We start from the raw sequence: 18210 nt of genomic DNA, 5'->3' as shown, positions 1-18210 counted from the left end.
TCATGCCATTCCATTTCGTTTCTCAGCGGCAGCGACGCTTTCGCTTGCCGCACTCACACACTCGCAAGGTGGAAGCTCTGCCGCTGGTTCTTCGGCTCAGGAGTGCTTTTACCATTTCTTTCTCTCACCCATACATACATACATACATACATACATACTCACACACACGGGCGGGCCACAGCAAGTTTGGTTCTTCGTTGAAGTCTTTTGTTTTGGTCCGCGCTTTGCTTGCCATGTGCTCCGAGTAAGAGTTTCGCCTTGGGAGCCCACTCTCGCACACCAACGTCGGAATGGTTAATTATTTACAGCTTACCATCGTTTCGATTCCAGTGCGTTCCCGAGCTGCTTTTATAACTTTAACTTTCATCGCTGCCTTCTAAGAGCAGCTTTTCCCGCTCCCCCTGCTGCCCTGGCTTGCCAAGCGCTGAAAATTACAACTTTCGTCTATTTTTGTCAAGATTTTTTTTATAATTATATAATTTAAGCGTTTTTTCTTCTTGTCGCACATTTTTGGCCCCCGTTTCGCTGACAATCTGATTCCGCTCGCTTTTCCATTGTTGCTGCCGTTTTTACTTTTCTTTGCATAAACCGCACGGCTAATTACGCACAAGGAGAGTGAAACTCCATTAGATTCTTAATTATAGTTTAATTGCCCCCGGATAGATAATGTGGAGAGCAGCACCCAGCGAGCCGGGTAGAAATTAACTTGAATCATCTCGCCAATGGGCTGCAGTTGCATGGAGTTGCATGGAGTTGCATTTGGAAATCTTTCACCGCTGCATTTCTCATTGTTGCTGGCGGTACTAGTACTGGTACTGGTACTGGTACTGGTAGTGGTACTTGCACTGCTCTTTCTACTGGTCTACCCATGCGCAGTGAGCGTTGCAAAGCTCTGTCTTCAGCAGGCTCCATTTGAAATGGGTTTGCTGGGGGTCTTGGGTGCTTTTCGGGGGGCTGGGGCTCTCTGCACTTACAGTTGTTTCTTTTGTCTTACACTCGGATGCGCGATGCTGCCCTGCTGGTTGTAGTTGTAGAAAACTTTCTAATGTAGAAGATGTTTGCAGCACTTCCCCTGGCCATGGTACTTGGCTTGAATTGCCTCTCTGCCGCCTCTGCCGGCACAGTGGTAGGCCTTTATTTACTCGGCATTTGTCAGCCTTTTAGTTCTTCCGAGATTTTCCCAAGCTTGATAAATTGTCGACGAGAATTTCAATGTTGTAGAGTTGTATAGGCAGTATTCTAGGCTTGCGAGTTCACACCGTTGCCGATTGATCGATTCTTTTACCATCGCCCAGCTAGGTGAAAGTTGTCTGATAAAGCCATCGACTGTTACATATAGAGATGTAAATCATCTTTTCATTGCGGATACACCGAGTATGCCGTATTCCACAGCAAGTAGGGATGCAGAACCTGTCGAAGACCCAATAAGTCATCCAGTGGTCAATCTTGTGTCGCAGACCACGACTTTCGACCAACTAATAGGCCCGAATTTGTATTTACATGCTAATGAGCAACGGAATATTTTGTTTCTACTGAAAACGAAACCGCATTTTATTGCCAAACGATGATCTTTGTTAATAGGAGAGCTAATAGATTTAATTGGACGCCCGGTTCGTTATATAAATCTCGTCCGGGCCAGAACCGTTTGCACTGCTGGGGGAAAAAGAAACGAGCCAAGATGTATCGCAGCCCAATGATTAATGCAGCTAAGAGTCGAGACCCCAAAAGCCAAAATCGTATTTTCACTTTTTAATAATTAACATAAAATTATTAAGAAGACGGCAAAGAAGCTCTGCAGAGGGCGAGGCAGAACGAGCGAAGATGCCGAAAACGATGCCAAACGCATTAAGCGCCCAGCCACAAAGACCAGCCAAAGCAAAGAATAAGCCAAGAAAGTTGTAAAATCCGAGAAGGGAAAGAGATTTCCGAATTTCATAAAGTCTCGCAAAGAACAAGAGCCCGCGGCCGTATGACTAACGAACTAAATATACAAGGCAAAGAATTTAAAGTGAAATGAGCATTTCCCGAAAGCAGTCAACGGGGTCTGACCCAATTACCCATTTAAGCCCAAAGTCCAAATTGATGTGGTAGCGGAGAAGAAATGGCCCAAAGAACGAGAAGAAGGCGATGGAAATGGAAATCGGAGATGGAGATGGAGCTGTGGGGAAACCGAGGCAAAAGACGAGTAACAGTTATGTGACGGGCAGACAATCGAAAGTTTATGTCATGCTGCCGGCAGCAACGCAGCAGCAACAGCAGCAGCAACAGCAGCAGCAGCAGCAACAGCAACATGCAGCAGTCGAAAATCCGACAGCCATGGATGAGCAGATGTTTCGTTATTCTTAATGCTCAATCCAGATTGATTTTCCGCTACCCCTTTAATGAGCAAGTATGGAATCTGAAAGTAATATCTCCGTTGGCAGTGGATTTTTTCACCGCACAGCGACGCAGCGGCGAGTGAAATATAAAACAATTTTTCGAAAGTCAAGCCACGAAATAAATAAATGGTTCTTGTATCTACACACGTATCTCGCATAGGCCTACAACTTCAGCCAGCAGCATGAACAATGAGAGCAGCCAAGCTGCAAGAAAAGAAAAAGTAACTTCGCACTCATACACACTCGTGCACATGCACACGTTGCTGACCAGCAAATCGAAAAGATACCCGAAAAGAGAAACAGAAAATAAAATAATAAAATCGAAACATGAAACATTCTGATTGTATGGGCCAAAAAGTGGGTCAAGCTGCGCGGCCGCTGCGCAGCCGAAGCCTCAGTCGGCGTCGTCATCGCCAACGCGCTCGTGGCTCAGGTTTTGGCTTTAGCTTTGCCTCCGGTGGTGATTGTGGTGGTGCTGGTTACCGTGGCGGTGGTCGTGGTGATCGTGCTGATCGTGGTGGTGGTTGTGTTGGAGTGGCTGTGGGTCTGGGTCTCGGTCTCGGTCTCCAGCAGTGCGCTCTGCCCGTGAAACCAACACAACCAGCACCAACACAGAGGTAAGACGAAGTAACAAAATAAGCCCGACTCCGCTGACGGAATACTTAAGCATCTGCGTCCACTTGCACTTTCTTTTTCGAGCTCGGCTCGGTTTTGCTTTTCTCATTCTGCTTCTGCTTCTGTTTCTACTTCTGCTTGAGGTTCAGGTTCAGGTTCGGATCTTAAGTCTTTCGTTTTGCAGCACGTTTCTGTCGCTTGGCTTTCGCTTGGCGTCTTTCACCGACGCTGGGTGCCAACGGAGACGGGTTTCGTCGAGCTTTTTTTCAGGGACCCGTGCTGAAGCTATTTCAATATATTTTTTATATTATATATTATTATATATAATATATTTTAATACATTATTTATCATAAAAAGATTGTTTAGTGAAATACGTCTCATTCGCGGTTCAGTGCAGCGCCATCTATAATTGGCTTTTGCTACCGCCGAAAAGTATGCAAACATTTTTTCACTTTCAGGTAATGGTTCTTGTCTCGACTAAGAAATATTAAAGTACATTTTTCGTGGGAAATTCTTACGCACAATACAAATACAATGTGAGTTATTAACGAAGTCGTATATATACAAATATAAATTGATATATATAATGTAAAAGCATTTTTAATTCGTATTGATATATTTAAAAAAGGGTAGTAATAACCGAAAATACATAAAATAACACTCAAATAATTAAGAGTTCTTTCACTAAGTGGAATATACCGAATAGGCGAACCGAAATACAAATTTTGGAATAAGTTAAATCAAAAACTTCAAACTAAAGGAAACTAATTTTTTGAAAACGGAGTGGTGGGCAGACCAATCAATGGTTAAATGAAATATCATTGACTAATTCAGTCCGCAGCCACTAACCTCTTGCTCAATACACGATGACAATCAATGCAATTACCAAATAAAACGCTTTGGGAATGCCACCAATTCACTTCCGAGCAATCAGATCCTATCTTTAGCCCGACCACATTCGATTATTCATGTGGGCTAGCAATAAAAGCGTAAATAGAAAGAAGTAAAAAATAATCAAATCTACATAAAAGGATAAATACAGTTCGATTGAGAAAATACAGAAGAGCCGAAATGCATTTTCCCTCGTTCTGGCTGGCAATGGTTAATTGCTCTGATAAATGGTCGGCACGGTGATTTCGCAACTTCGTGGCTGCAACGGCGCCGCAATGCAAAGTGCAGAATGCTATTGCAAATGTGGATGCAGCTTCCTCGAGCACCGCGCGCGGAGATCTCGATCAACCTTGATGTTGATTTATAGGTGCCGCTCTGCTTGGCGCGTCTATTTTAGATTCGCCTCGCTGCGTGCCCGTTGAAATGTCCCATTCTCCCAGTCCCTGCCGCGGATGCCAATTGTCTTGCGTCGGTCCTTCTAAGGTCCGTGGCTATTTTCTGAACTCTCAGCGCCGCGTGAGTCGTCCGCCGCTGCACTGGCCCATGGGCAGCAGGATTGGGCAGGGATCGGGGATCGGGATGGAGATGGGGCTAATTGGCCACTCGAGAGCGCTGATTGCCGTTTAGGTGGCCCATGCTCCGACTGTCACGCACATCACTTACTTATCACTCGGCTGCGTCGTTCTCTAATCTTTCGCGAGCTTTCTCTCCTGGCACTCCCTACAACGAATGATGGGGGTCCTCATATTGCTGGCTAACTTCATTCTTATATTGGTAATTAATAATGGTCAGGGATTAGATATGAACATGGTCTAACCTTTTCCTAAACTATCACAATGTTCAGCAATCATGAATATAAAATTTTATTCGAAGATGTATTTAAAGATTATTTATTATATTTCATTATAAGTTTCTACTCAAAATTACATTTAAAATATATCTATGGAAATAACTTTTTTTATATGGTACAGTAATTATTTAACCTCCCTTCCTGTTCCTGAATCATTCCTAAATTGTGGTTTCCTTTTTGGAGGAGCGCATCTATGTGTCGCCTTGGTATAATCAGGCACCCAAACTTCTGACATGCCCGAGCAGAAATCCGAAAACGGCTTATATGGATCGATTCGAGTTGATTGCTCCGCGGCACTTTCGCTCAATCTTTCTCTCAGTGCCGCCCTGGCATCCAACTCAAATCGCTTCGAGCGAGAGCCCAGATATAAAGGCAGGACAGACCGATCGGCGTGCCATTTGTTGTTGAGTCTAGTCGTCAGCAGGAATCGAACGTGCGACTTTATCAATTTACCTCCTTTCGTTGACCTAAAGGTGTGTGAGTGCGACCTCAATGTCGAAGGAGCCAAGGATTATTACAGAAAGCCGCGAGGACAGCCAAGGGATATCAAAACGCCTTTTAAAAGTTTCGAATTGCTTGATGGATTTCACCTTCTAAAGTTCAATATCTAATTATAAAGTGAAGAGTAGTTGCATCGAATCGAATTTTCAATTAATTGGTCCGTTTAATTTAAGTTCTGTGAACTATTCTGTTCGGATATTTTTAGAGCACTGCTTTAGTTTCAAGTGAATAACCAATTAGAAATAGAATAGACAATCAAAAGAAGAAAATGAAACATACTAATTTCAAATAAATACTACAGTTTTTCCTGATTTTAATTGCTCAAATGTGCGGACTAAAGAGTTTCCCTTTCGACGGCTCGGAAAGTTTAATGTTTATCAAATATTTTCGTGATTAGTTTTCCATCTGTTCACTAAGGCATTCGAATTTAAAGGATTGAGTGTAGGCGGTAGTTTGAAAAATCATTATTAAGAGCATATTTTCGAGACTTGTATGGGTACAAGGTAATCGCGGATTGGGCTAACCGCAGGCTCCACCCTCTCCCTTCCAGATAAACAGCTGCCAAGATGTGTGACGATGATGCGGGTGCATTAGTTATCGACAACGGATCGGGCATGTGCAAAGCCGGCTTCGCCGGCGATGACGCCCCCCGCGCTGTCTTCCCATCGATTGTGGGTCGTCCCCGTCACCAGGGTGTGATGGTGGGCATGGGTCAGAAGGACTCCTATGTGGGCGACGAGGCGCAGAGCAAGCGCGGTATCCTCACGCTGAAGTACCCCATCGAGCACGGCATCATCACCAACTGGGACGACATGGAGAAGATCTGGCATCACACCTTCTACAACGAGCTGCGCGTGGCCCCCGAGGAGCATCCAGTATTATTGACCGAGGCCCCCCTGAACCCCAAGGCCAATCGCGAGAAGATGACCCAGATCATGTTCGAGACCTTCAACTCGCCGGCCATGTACGTGGCCATTCAGGCCGTGCTCTCCCTGTACGCCTCCGGTCGTACCACCGGCATTGTGCTGGATTCTGGTGATGGTGTCTCCCACACCGTGCCCATCTATGAGGGCTTCGCCCTGCCCCACGCCATCCTGCGTCTGGATCTGGCTGGTCGCGATCTGACCGACTACCTGATGAAGATCCTGACGGAGCGCGGCTACAGCTTCACCACCACCGCCGAGCGTGAGATCGTGCGCGACATCAAGGAGAAGCTGTGCTACGTGGCTCTGGACTTCGAGCAGGAGATGGCCACCGCCGCCGCCTCCACCTCACTGGAGAAGTCGTACGAGTTGCCCGACGGCCAGGTGATCACCATTGGCAACGAGCGCTTCCGCTGCCCCGAGGCCCTCTTCCAGCCCTCGTTCTTGGGCATGGAGTCGTGCGGCATCCACGAGACCGTCTACAACTCGATCATGAAGTGCGACGTGGACATCCGCAAGGATCTGTACGCCAACTCCGTGCTGTCCGGCGGCACCACCATGTACCCTGGTAAGATAAATCATCCGCTCCAGCGCCCAGACGCATGCCTAATCCGATCCATCCGATTGGTGTGCTTTTCCAGGTATTGCCGATCGTATGCAGAAGGAGATCACTGCCCTGGCCCCATCGACCATCAAGATCAAGATCATCGCGCCACCCGAGAGGAAGTACTCCGTCTGGATCGGTGGCTCCATCCTGGCCTCGCTGTCCACCTTCCAGCAGATGTGGATCTCGAAGCAGGAGTACGACGAGTCCGGCCCCGGAATCGTTCACCGCAAGTGCTTTTAAGTCTTTCGCCCGCCGCGAAAGCTCTTCAAAGGCATCCATCGAGCTTCCCAACAACCTCGGCTCGCCCAGTGATAGACACCAGCAGCGAAACCATCGCACAACAATTATCATCCAACTCAGATTCACAACAGATAATCAGCGGCAACCTCTGGCTGCCGGAGCTCATCCTTCATGGCCACTTCAGCGGCATCAGCAGTGGCACAGCGGATTTTTACTTTGAAGAACTAATCGCCACTGTCCATGTCGCGTAGCAATCAAATGTATATGAGGAGCTTTTAACCCTAGTCAGTGAATTGAAAGCCAAATATATCTTCCATTAAACTTCCAACTATTAAATACTTTAAATAAATACATTTTTCTATTACCCGCCCAGCGTGTACTGAAAAGCCCTGAAGGTGCGAACCACGATTGGTTGGTAACAGCTTTAAATTTCTTTAATTGACATTAAATTAATTGTTAACATTGGTTTTGCATTGCATTAGCCTAGCTAGTTAAATGAAAATACAGCGAGGATACTTGGTACCGGGACTTAGGCGATGAGGGATACAATCGATTGAACGTTGAAAATCTGGCAGTGGTAACAGTCAATCAGCAGTGTTAATTCGATTCGATGAATGGTTTGGTTTGGCTTGTGCGATCGGGGTATCCTAAATAATATGAGTATTCGTTTTAGTTACACATACATTTGCTCCGAGCTTCCCTCTTAACTAACTAATCGCGGAGCTAAGCTAATACAACTATTGTACAAACCGGCATTGCACTAGTTTAGTCGAGCTCTTCGTTTTCGCTTGCTGAGTGATGGAGGAGTACCATTTCTTATGGCCTAGGCTCCTTTCGGGGATTATAATGATGGGTAGATGGGCCGATGGGCAGATGGTGGGAGGTGGGGGAAGGTGTAAGTGTATGTTAACTTATTCATCGTTGAAATGCATTTGTTGGTAAGCTAAAAAGTACCCATTATTGAGTGTACCTAGGCAAAGGATCCTTCCATCACTGCATACGTGGCGTATTTGGCACAATACGGCACAAATACGGGCTTATCTGAGCGGCGACCTATGATGATGGTGTACAGCATGGATATGGATACCCCTATTTGCTACATTAAAGGCTCACATCCTCTAGTATTTACAATACTTAATACATTACATGGCAATAATATCTAGTTACTAATTTCGAGGGAAATATAAGTATATATACAGACTTCGTCACGATTCCTAAGGCTTACATATCCTAACTAATATTCGAGAATACTTTTAACCATCGATGGCGGCGACTCTTCGTAGTGGTAATTCTTGGCTGGGGTAACCCTGAAATGCTGGGGTGCTCGGATTAACTTTACCCTTGGTCCTTCCCGGGACGTAGACCCGATTACCGTGGGAAGGTCAAACAAAGTTTCCCGCTGACTGCTCAGTGGCTTCGGTCACGTTGCAGCCACGTCCAGGTAAAGACCAGAGTCGGGTGCGATGTAGCAACCGCCGCAGTATCCTCCGCAGAATCCCCTTCGCATCTGCCCGGTGGTGTCGAACTGAAAGCGGGAACAGGATTGCTGTGAGCAATAACACACTTTGCTGATTGGGTTGGGCTGACATACCTCGCTGATACGCTTCATGACCGAGTACTGGCCGTGCATCCGCCACACGGTTCCCGGCCGTATGGAGAAGTCCGTGTCCTTCATGTTGATGGAGAAGTCGCCCTGCGGACACTGGCCAATGCGATTGTAGCAGTCGCCCGCTGATCCCAGCTTCTGGGGCAAGCCACGCGTGTCGGCGAACTGGAAGTCGTTGTCCAGGATGCGCAGATCGGTGATGTTCAGCCGCAGCTTTTTGAAGTGCGTCCGGCCGGAGTTCTGGTCGTTGTAGTACTCGTGGGCTCGCGACTCCGGCGGACAGCTGTTGGTCTGCTTCGTCCTGTACTCGTAGTAGATGGAGTAGTTCTCCTGCGGATCCACGTTCACATACTCCCGCGGCGTCCTGCTGCTCATCTGGTGGCAGTAGATGTGCACCATGCGCGACCGCACCTCCAGCTGATAGTTGCCATCCTCGTTGTAGCCGTGCATCTCCTTCAGGTCCGCACAGCTCTTCGGTCTTCCGCGATGCCGTACACTTCCAATTGAATTCAAGCTCCTGCTGCTACTCAAGCCAGTGCTCCTCGGTCTGCTGCTGATGCTGCTCCCGATGGCACTTCTCCTCCGGCAGTGTGCCGGCGGAGTGCAGCTGTGCCGCTCCACCCTGGCGCGTGTGGGACAGGCGATGCGACCCTTGTGCGAGTTGAAGCAGAAGTCCCGCCTCTTCTCCACGCCCTCGCAGTTGCACTGGTGGGGGATGTGAAGTGTAAGTCTCTGTCTAGGAAGGCAGCTTTCCAAGGGGCCAACTCACCTGCGAGATGACTCTCGACTGCCGGCGCACGCAGTTGCTGCAGATGCGTCGCTTGGATGGACGCTTCTTGGCGTCGCAGTGCTTGTCCTGCACTCCGTCACCCTGCCAGGTCTCGCAGCGCACGTCGCGCGTTTGGTACTCCTCCGAGCAGTCGGCGGGACAACGGCGCCAGTCCGAGGCGTTCCACTTGCAGTTGATCCTGCAGGACTTGGTGGTGGTGCGCAGCTTGGGGCGATGCACCTTGCGGCTAATGCAGAAGGACTCGTCCACGTACACCCGCCGCTTCCGGGTACCCGGAACATCCGGCTTGTAGACCCGGGTACAGCTTTGCTTCTTCCGCTTGACGCCCTCGCCACATTGCACCGAACACTGTGAAGGGTGAGAAATGCAACTTATTGGATCTCTACTGTCGATGGGCACAACTCACGTCTGTCCAATCGCTGGTGTACTTGATGTGGCAGCACTTGCGGACGTCCTTGGGCTTCTTGCCTCCGCAGCCGATTCCGTAAGGATGTGAGCAACTCACAGATCTGGTCTTCTCACACCAGTCATTGCATTGGCCCCATTCTCCAATCACCCAGTTATTAACTGCCGGGGAATCCTGTAGGATAACGAAACAGCGACTTACACATGGAATATTGCCTGGGATTTCAGGGACTTACTTGTGGTTTTATATACGTGGGGCAGAACTCGGTGTTGCATATCCTGATTAGGGCGCTCAGATGGGGCTTGGTCCGCGGATTGCAGAGATCATCGCTGACACGGGAATTGTGCAGGTAGCAGTGAGCCTCACGTTGCTGCGATCCAGCGCCACAGGACTTGGAGCACTACGAGGGCAAGTGTAAGTGAAGGATCCTTTTCGATCAATAAATGTTGTGCTGAACTCACAGTTGACCACTCCGATAGGAGCCAGCATCCCTCGCGGCACTCCTCGTGGTAAGCCACATCGAACTTCAGCTTGCAATAGGACATGTCCACGATATTGGATCGCTGCATAGTCGTGAATGTCTGGACGCAGGTGTAGGTCTTCTCCCGGGTGCCCAGCTCTCCACACGCGGCCGAGCACTCCGAGATGCTCGTCACGGTGAGACTGCAGGTAGGTTGATTTATGTAGTTTAGTTTAGTACGTTGCAAAATGCATTCCTAACTCACTTCAGGCGGCAGTCGGTATTGCAAGCCCGATCCTCAATTTTGGGCATGGCGGACTTGTCACAGAACTGTGGGTCGACCTTCACGCCCTGGGTGGTGCTGATGCAGGCCGGTAGGCGATGACTCCTGCCCTCGCAGAGGGAATCGCAGTTGCTCGGGGCCTGCATCTCCCAGCGGTAGATCTCCACCTCCGCCTCGTAATCCGCCGGCTTGTCGATGGTGTAGGAGTAGGACATCAGGACAGTGTCCTGGCGCTTGGCCGGACTCACGTCCAGTGAAATGATCTGGAAACGAGGATAAGTACTGCAACTAACCATGTGGTAGATGATCCAACGGGCATACCTGTACTATAAGATCACGGGACAGTTTCCACGAGTAGGTCGTGTTCACCTGCTCCACCACACTGCTGGATCCGGTGTACTGCATGGTGACCCCGGCATAAACGAACTTCAATGGATAGGTCTTCAGGAATTTGCCATTAAGAAGTTCGTTGTCCCGGTCATCGGTCAGCACTATGAAGTTCTGGTCGGGATAGCCCCGCTGAGTGATTATAATGTTGGAGGCACCTGTAATGATACGTAATTCATTGAAATATATTCCGAAAGCTTGAATATAGAAAACCAAGTAGGTCTTAAGGTCATCAAAACGGTATTAACTATTATTATTCTTATGCCAATTTAATTTGGCTTTAATAAGGTCATGTAAAGTAGTCGCTATGCGAGAAAGGACATCAAGTGGCTTTATTGATACTTTTGAATGCCATTATAATGCTTTGCAACAGGTAATCAGTATCTATTCGGACCCCAAACCAGATAGAATGCTATAGTCGAGTTCACCGACTATCAGATACCCGCTACTCAGCTAGTGGAAGCGCAAACGAGAAATTTCAACATTTTCCGGCATATCAGTAGAAATTGGAAACAAAATATGAGTCTATGTCTCTGGAAGCTGCGTGTTTAATCTCAACATTCTAGCTTTTGTGGCTTTCCTGAGATCGAGGTGTTCATACGGACAGACGGACGGACTGACGGACATGGCCAGTTCGACTCGGCTACTGGTGCTGATCGGAAAGGCTTCCTTCTGCCTGCTACATACTCTTCAACGAATCTAGTATACCCTTCGAAGTCCCAAGTACCCTTAAATTCATGTAAATTTAAATTAGATTACAGGGAGCAGAGATAAGAATGCAATGCCGAGTGAGCACAAAATATTTGCGTTGTTAAGGCAAAAATTTGAAATCAGCGATGACGCTGCTGATTGCCATTGCGACATACACAAGGCCTAGAATTTACAAGATTACCGCTGGCGCCACAATATAGAATATAGTTAATGGACAATTTTGAACTGGGCAGCAGCCCCAGTTGATAGGCCCCGAATCGTAAATAGTGCAATCTTGGCGTACGTGATGCTGTGGGGTGCGTTCACCTGGCGCCGCAACCTGATCATCCGGCGACAACTCTATCTGGGAACTATCTGCCCCCAGTTGGCGAGCTCCACGTACTTGTGTGGTACGAGTATGTAAGGTAAGCGTTTGAGCCATTAAGCTGAGGCCCGTAAGGCACAAACAGATACCATTAGCAGTTATTGAGGAAACTATTAGCCAAAAATGAATTGAAGAAATGTTAGCTGAGCGTATGCAAACCTTTTGGTATTCGCGTCACATAGTAGAGTGTCTTGTTCGGCTCATTGCCATCATTTAGCCCCCGGAGATTGGAGACGAGCAGGTTTCCGGTTACCTCGTGGCATGTGTCATTGCGACCCTCGCACACGCCGCACTTGTCTGCAAAGAGCGTAGCGGAAATCGATTAATTATGATCTTGGGAGGTGATTCATTTCATCCATGCGATGGGTGCTGGGATGAGTCTCTTTACCCAGCTTGGCAATCGAGTTGAGCTCGTTGTCGCATCCCGCCGGCCGGCAGATGCCGTTGACGCACTTGTCGAAGCTGTCCACCGCACAGGAGGTGCCGTCGGTGACCATGCTGTTGAGCAAGAAGTAGGTGATCTGCATGTCCATGCGGCAGAAGAGCTTGCACGCATCCTCTGCGGGTCGAGAAAGGGGTTGGTTAGCCTGGGGTTCCCCCTAATGGTCTTCACATGGCTGTCTCCCATACTCACTTTCGTATTTGGGCACCCACTTGGTGGCTGGGCTCACGCCCGGAATGTTCAAGTCCCGTCCGTTCATCGCATAGCACTGCTGCTCGCGCGGATCCATGCTGCCGGGTGGACACTGGTGGGTGTTGCACGAGCGGTACTTCTTTCGGCTCCCCGTGCAGTACTTGCCACCGTTCTCCGGCACCGGTTGGTTGCACTCGCGCCGCGATTCCTGCACGCCGCCACCACAGGTGAGACTGCAGGGCGTGAAGGGCGTCCAGGGTCCCCATCCACCGTTCACCTGCAGTCCGTATCCGAGCATGTTGGACACACACCTGCCCCGCTGACACCAGTGGCCGCTGGTGCCGCAGGGCGTTCCGTCGGCCCACGGCAGATTGCTGGATGCGCACTGCTCATTGGAGTTTCCGGAAGTGCGGTTGCACCACAACCGCTTGCACTCCTCGTCCGTGTGGCAGTAGCCAAAGTCATTGCCGAAACTCAGCTGGCACTGGGCGTCCAGGGAGTAGATCTCCCCGGGCAGCCGTTCGGAGCCGTAGGGAATGTGTCCACCCACGGAGGTCTCCAGGCAGGACTTGTCGGTTTTCCTAAGGCGTACAGAGGCGATAAATTGGAAATCTGATAAACACGCGACGGGCGGAAAACTTACTCGAGAAAGTCGGAGACAAAGTGGCGGGAGCACCGGGACCACGACCACGGATGCATGTGGATGCCCATTACGCTGGACATGATGTGGAGCACCTTGTTGTTGTTCTGCCTGGTGACATAGGGCATGCACTTGTCGTCGTCGTCGTGGTTCATGTTCAAGCTGGAATACATTGAAAACAGGGCATGGGCCATTGATCAGCCAGGTGGTCAACACTTCCTCAATTTGATAACTCACATGTGCCCCAGCTCGTGGGCCATGGTGAAGGCGGTGGGCAGTCCGGTGTCCTGGACAATGGAGCAGGAACTGGAGCTGCAGACGGTGCCCAGCTCGGCCAAGCCCAGCATGTGGCAAATCTTGCCCGGCACGCTGCCGCAGATGGGTTCGCTATTGTCCAGAGGGAATCATACCATTAGATGAATTATTAGAAGGTGTGATCCCCACTAGATCTCCACTCACCGTGTGATCAGCATGGCTGTGTCCCTTTCGTATCCGGACTGGTTGATGAACTGGCAGAAGTGCTTCAGCATTTCGTTGCTGGAATGCGTCTGGTCGTTGATGTTCGGCAGGCTGATCAGTCGCACCAGCAAAATGCGAATGGAGTTACCTATGCTGGCGTCCGCGAAGATGCTGGACACGATCGACATGAGGATGAGAATGTAGGGCTGCAGGTCGTCGCCGTGGAACTGCTTCATGCTGTTGTCCACGGCAATGAGCACCTCCAAGGTGTACACCTGGTTGTCCACCTCTGCGTAGTGTCGCTTCTTTCGGTTCAGTTTGCGGCTCTTGGACTTCTGCTCCCGCCTCTGCTCCTCCTGCTCCACCTGCTCCAGCTCGCTCATGAAGGCGTCCAGGCCCAGCTCGAGCTTGGAGACAGCGTGTCTGGCGTTGCGCTGCGATTTCCGAAAGACCCGGTGGAGCACCTCATCGCTGCTGGTCCGGTTCACCGGCTCAATGAGCAGCGCGCCGAAACTCGTTTTGATATAACCAGTCTGGAGCCGAGAGCGGGGAAACGCTTATTAGTGGTCATATTCGGCGGCATATTGATAAGCATAATTTGCGATATGTAAATGCGATGCAAATGGATGGAATCTGAATCTGAGCGAAGGTCAGTCGCAGACACTTGATGGCCTTACCATGCCGCCGCACAGCGAGACGGAGACTATCGAGTGCGGGTCGTCCTCGACGTAGCCGGAGTAGAAGCAGCCCAGGTGCCGCTGCTCCGCCTCCGTATCCGTCGCCGTCTCCGGTCCCGGGTTCTCCTCCCCCTCCTTCAGTATCCGGATGCGGGGCATCGAGTGGTTGTGGACGAACGAGGCGTCCTGCCGCAGCACCAAATGCAGCTGGCGACCGAACACATTGAGGTTGTACTGCGGATGCGGGTCCCAGATCTCATTGGACATGTTGCGGTACGTTCCCGTCATGCTGAAGGCCGATGGGGACTCTATATGGGGATGGCATGCATACAAATGGTCGATTTTTATAGATTCCTCCTCTGTAGAAGTAATGAAAGCTAGGGGACTGGATCCTACCTTTTAGAAAACTGCTGATGTCGCTGTTTCGCTTCGACTCGTAGATCAGATCAGCCTCGCTCAGACTGTAGTTGTAGACCTTGGTGGGCGTCACCAAGACGCTGTGCTCCTCCGCGTCCAGATCCTCCAGGCCATCGGGTGGTCCGTAGTCCGTCGCGGTGTCGTTATCCAGCCTACTGGGGTGGAGCGTGGCTGGCGGCGCAGGTGGTGGACTGATGGATAGCGGGTGCTCCTCCTGGCCCTTATGGGTACTTCGCATGGCGACGTGGTACATGATGAACATGCCCAGCAGAAAGGCGATGCAGCAGGCATACAGGCAGGCGTTCTGCCGCCAGTGGGTGGACATCTTTTGTAGGTACTTGTGGAACCACCATTCACACCTCTTCTTCACCTCGAGCTGGAATGGATGGAGAAGAAGGGGATCCGGTTAGCTCATCGTTTGCTCCGCAGATTATGGGCTCCCGCTGGCAGATAGGCCGGACTGTCCGGCATTCTCTCACACCTTGGGTGCGGATTTCGATTAGTTGGCGGCTGGAAAGGTGAAAAGCTGAAAAGCTGAAAAGTTGAAAAGCCGACCAGATAAGTGCTTGGGCACGTTCCGTGCTCTCCAAACCAAGTGAGTGATTGACTTTTGAAAGAATTATTGATGGACTGCCGCCGGCATATGCTTGTAGATACCTTGACCACCTGTGCGATGCTCCGATGCAGAGGAAACGGAGAGGCGGAGGAGGAGCTTGCCCGGCGGCGGTGGCCTTTGGCTGCAGCCAGACCAGATAGAGAGCAGCTGATAGGAGAAGCTGTTGAAAAGACTTCCTCGCAGCGCGAATTTTTGCACATTTTGTTTAAAATAAGTGCCCAAACGCGAAGGTGTAAAGTGTGCCAGCGGCAATTTGCGCTCGAGAGATAAAACAAAAGCGAGGCGATGCCGAAAAAATGCGCATAAAAAGATTCAGTGCCCCCCACCATCCATCCAACCAGTCAGCCGGCGCAAACAATTTTAAATACCTCTAATTTGTAATTTTATGTGAGAGCTCTTTGCTTGCACCTCCGCCGAAATTGTTTCGGCCAATTCATACATCAGCGCAAATAAATTAAGATTCCCCTGCGAAATTAGCAAATGAATGCCGCTAAATGATGGGCTGTTTTACACAATTTTATGGCAGCTCTGTGAACTCTGCTGCCACCGACACATTCGTTATGCTCATGAGTGTCGCCTCAAAAGTATCTGCAAAATATGGCACATCGATGGATGGACACCGATCTGGCGTGCCGTGTGATTCCGGCTGTGGAAGGAAGGGGATCGTGATCACATTTCCGGCTATTTTGCGGTTCTCGCACTGATGAGCATTGGAAACCGCAAATGGGGATACTATTCTCGAAACTTAAAAGAGACATAGCTCAGCACATTCTGAGCACAAGCGGGTCGTAAAACTTGTCCTTGAAATTGTTAATTGCCATTGACCTTTCACAGCGCCACCGAAAGTTACAACTTAATAATGCTCGCAAATAGCTGAGAACGTTGGGCCATAAAATTCTCATTAGGTTTAGTGCCGCCGCACTTAAAGGCCTTTTAACGATCGGAATCATTAGTAATTAGTCTAAATGTCATCTAGATTAGAAAATAGTTTGCCGGCCAGTCTGAATTTGCCTACTTTTAAGCGCAGTTCTTCTTCAGTCTGGAAATTACTTATGGGTGTTCAGTATAATGAACTTTGTGTTTGAGTACTTATTGCCCAACCATTCATTGAGCTTCAAGCTTCATCAGCAACTTGATTAATGGTCCAGCTTATCATTGAGTTGCCCGGGCTGGCCGGAATCCATCTGCGAAAGATAGATGGCTTGGAGAATCTGCGTACTAAAATCTGGAACTGATTCCGATGGTGTGAGGCTTATCATAAATTTCATCCAATACTTAAATGCCTGTGCGCAATTTGCAATGCAAATCGCGCATGCCGCGATGCCCCAAAGATATCTATACGCTTAAAGTATTTAATTAAAGCCTCATTCCGGCCAATCTGGGCTTTATCTCTCGCTGGCTTAGTTATGCATGCGATGGGGAGAGCTGCTTATTAACTTGTTTCTTATAAACACGCCTTATAAATATGCAGATGCCCTGCGTGCCTCCTCATTTCAGTTAAGTAGCCTGCTGCAGATGGATTTCCGTGGCGTTCTTTATTTTAGGGCTTCCATTGTGTTCTGGGACTTCTCCGCTTCTGCGGATGCTTCACTTCCACGCGGCTTCATTTATTATCACGCTGACTAATTGACCAATTCGATGGGTCGGCCGCCGAAGAAACATCTTTGGCCAGAAAAAACAGGTTTACACTTGACTGGGCATTCGGAATGGACAAACAAGCGATTTGTGTGTCAGTCGATTGCTTTATATTCCGCCGTGTGCCATAACTTATGCCAATGGCTATATGGCTAGATGGCTAGATGGCTAGATGGCTGTGGGGCTACATGGCTCTGTGGCTCTGTGGCTACACACAGTCTGCGGAGTCGGCTCGCCGCCGTTCAGTCTGTCCCCGTGAAGGCCACAACTTGGAATTGGATCCCGCGTGTAAGCCACCTCAGCCAGCAGCTCGAGTTGGAGGTGTTAGCCGACGAATGCGTGGCATGTCTGGCCAGACAACGCGGCGTATGCTTAATTACACGGCTGTGACTGTGGCTGGTAATTGTTTGCTGTTAATTTGTATTTAATGACTTAATGGCACTGCTGGCCGACTAAACTGGCGCCCAGTGCTGCTTTTGGGCAACAGGTCGTATGCGCGATTTTTGGCATGTATTGGCACTTCGGGCAAACCGCAAATGGCAACAAATATCGGCTGGGCAACTGCAAATTATCAGCTTGCAGCTCCGAATTGGGTATAAATCATGGGCATCGACGTAGATCGATTTCAATTTCATCCTCGCGCTGCTCTCACAATTACACGTATTGAGCCCATGCCCATTCCGACCTTATATGCCATTTGCAACATGCATTGCGGCTTTCCTACTTAGTATTTTTCCACTTTTCCACTTTGTAGAATTTGGGGCGCGTGTGTTTACCGTGCCTGCTGGCGAATGGTAAATAAACTTGTGCACTTTATGGGGCTGTTATGCATGCGCGATGCGCGATGCGTGACTGCCACAAACAAAATCGAAATCGCCCCTAAGTAAATACTATTTTATTACTTGGAAATTTCTAAGCCGATATCTGGCCCAACACAAATTGATAACTAACTGGAGTGGGCCAGCGAAAGTGTGGCCTATAAATGGGGATCGAAAATTCATTGAAGGAAAATGTTGCAGCTGAGGCATTCAAAATATTCTGGAGAACGAACGCAGTCAGGCAATTATGGGAAAACACAGGAATTACTTTGAATTCGTTTAGTCAGGACGGGCGAAAGCA

The 18210-nt window shown here is 49.2% G+C and overlaps 2 protein-coding genes across 4 annotated transcripts in view; one reads left to right on the top strand and one right to left on the bottom strand.

Annotated features, from left to right (window-relative positions):
- Positions 1–5119: 5119 nt before the first annotated feature.
- LOC6553157 (actin, indirect flight muscle) lies at positions 5120–7038 on the top strand. Its single transcript, XM_026975817.1, has 3 exons — positions 5120–5208; positions 5787–6727; positions 6801–7038. Exons 2-3 carry the CDS (start codon positions 5803–5805, stop codon positions 7004–7006), a joined length of 1131 nt encoding a protein of 376 aa, XP_026831618.1. The 5' UTR covers positions 5120–5208; positions 5787–5802; the 3' UTR covers positions 7007–7038.
- A 217-nt stretch (positions 7039–7255) lies between these two features.
- Positions 7256–18210, bottom strand: part of LOC6553158 (A disintegrin and metalloproteinase with thrombospondin motifs 9) — a 34366-nt gene continuing 23411 nt past the window's right edge. For all 3 annotated transcript variants that reach the window (XM_001980030.3, XM_026975815.1, XM_026975816.1), the window contains exons 2-17: positions 14820–15216; positions 14424–14731; positions 13747–14279; positions 13525–13674; positions 13291–13449; positions 12648–13228; positions 12402–12572; positions 12173–12310; positions 10873–11096; positions 10534–10814; positions 10270–10471; positions 10044–10208; positions 9809–9982; positions 9382–9750; positions 8598–9317; positions 7256–8531 (exon numbers count right to left, since the gene is read on the bottom strand). In XM_001980030.3, coding sequence (XP_001980066.1) covers positions 8427–8531; positions 8598–9317; positions 9382–9750; positions 9809–9982; positions 10044–10208; positions 10270–10471; positions 10534–10814; positions 10873–11096; positions 12173–12310; positions 12402–12572; positions 12648–13228; positions 13291–13449; positions 13525–13674; positions 13747–14279; positions 14424–14731; positions 14820–15216 — 4677 coding nt within the window. In that variant the 3' untranslated portion in view covers positions 7256–8426. The remainder of the gene's footprint in view (positions 8532–8597; positions 9318–9381; positions 9751–9808; positions 9983–10043; positions 10209–10269; positions 10472–10533; positions 10815–10872; positions 11097–12172; positions 12311–12401; positions 12573–12647; positions 13229–13290; positions 13450–13524; positions 13675–13746; positions 14280–14423; positions 14732–14819; positions 15217–18210) is intronic.

The sequence above is a fragment of the Drosophila erecta genome, unplaced genomic scaffold, assembly GCF_003286155.1.
Source record: "Drosophila erecta strain 14021-0224.00,06,07 unplaced genomic scaffold, DereRS2 tig00000000-arrow-pilon, whole genome shotgun sequence".
Lineage (NCBI taxonomy): Eukaryota > Metazoa > Arthropoda > Insecta > Diptera > Drosophilidae > Drosophila > Drosophila erecta.
The sequence above is the reverse complement of the archived record's forward strand: the minus strand, read 5'-3'. Positions and strand labels throughout refer to the sequence as shown.

Bases quoted from the DNA above. Each gene is read 5' to 3' on its own strand.
- LOC6553157 (XM_026975817.1), top strand. From the start codon at position 5,803: ATGTGTGACGATGATGCGGGTGCATTAGTTATCGACAACGGATCGGGC. The intron at 6,728-6,800 runs GTAAGATAAATC...GTGCTTTTCCAG, and splicing joins CGGCACCACCATGTACCCTG to GTATTGCCGATCGTATGCAG.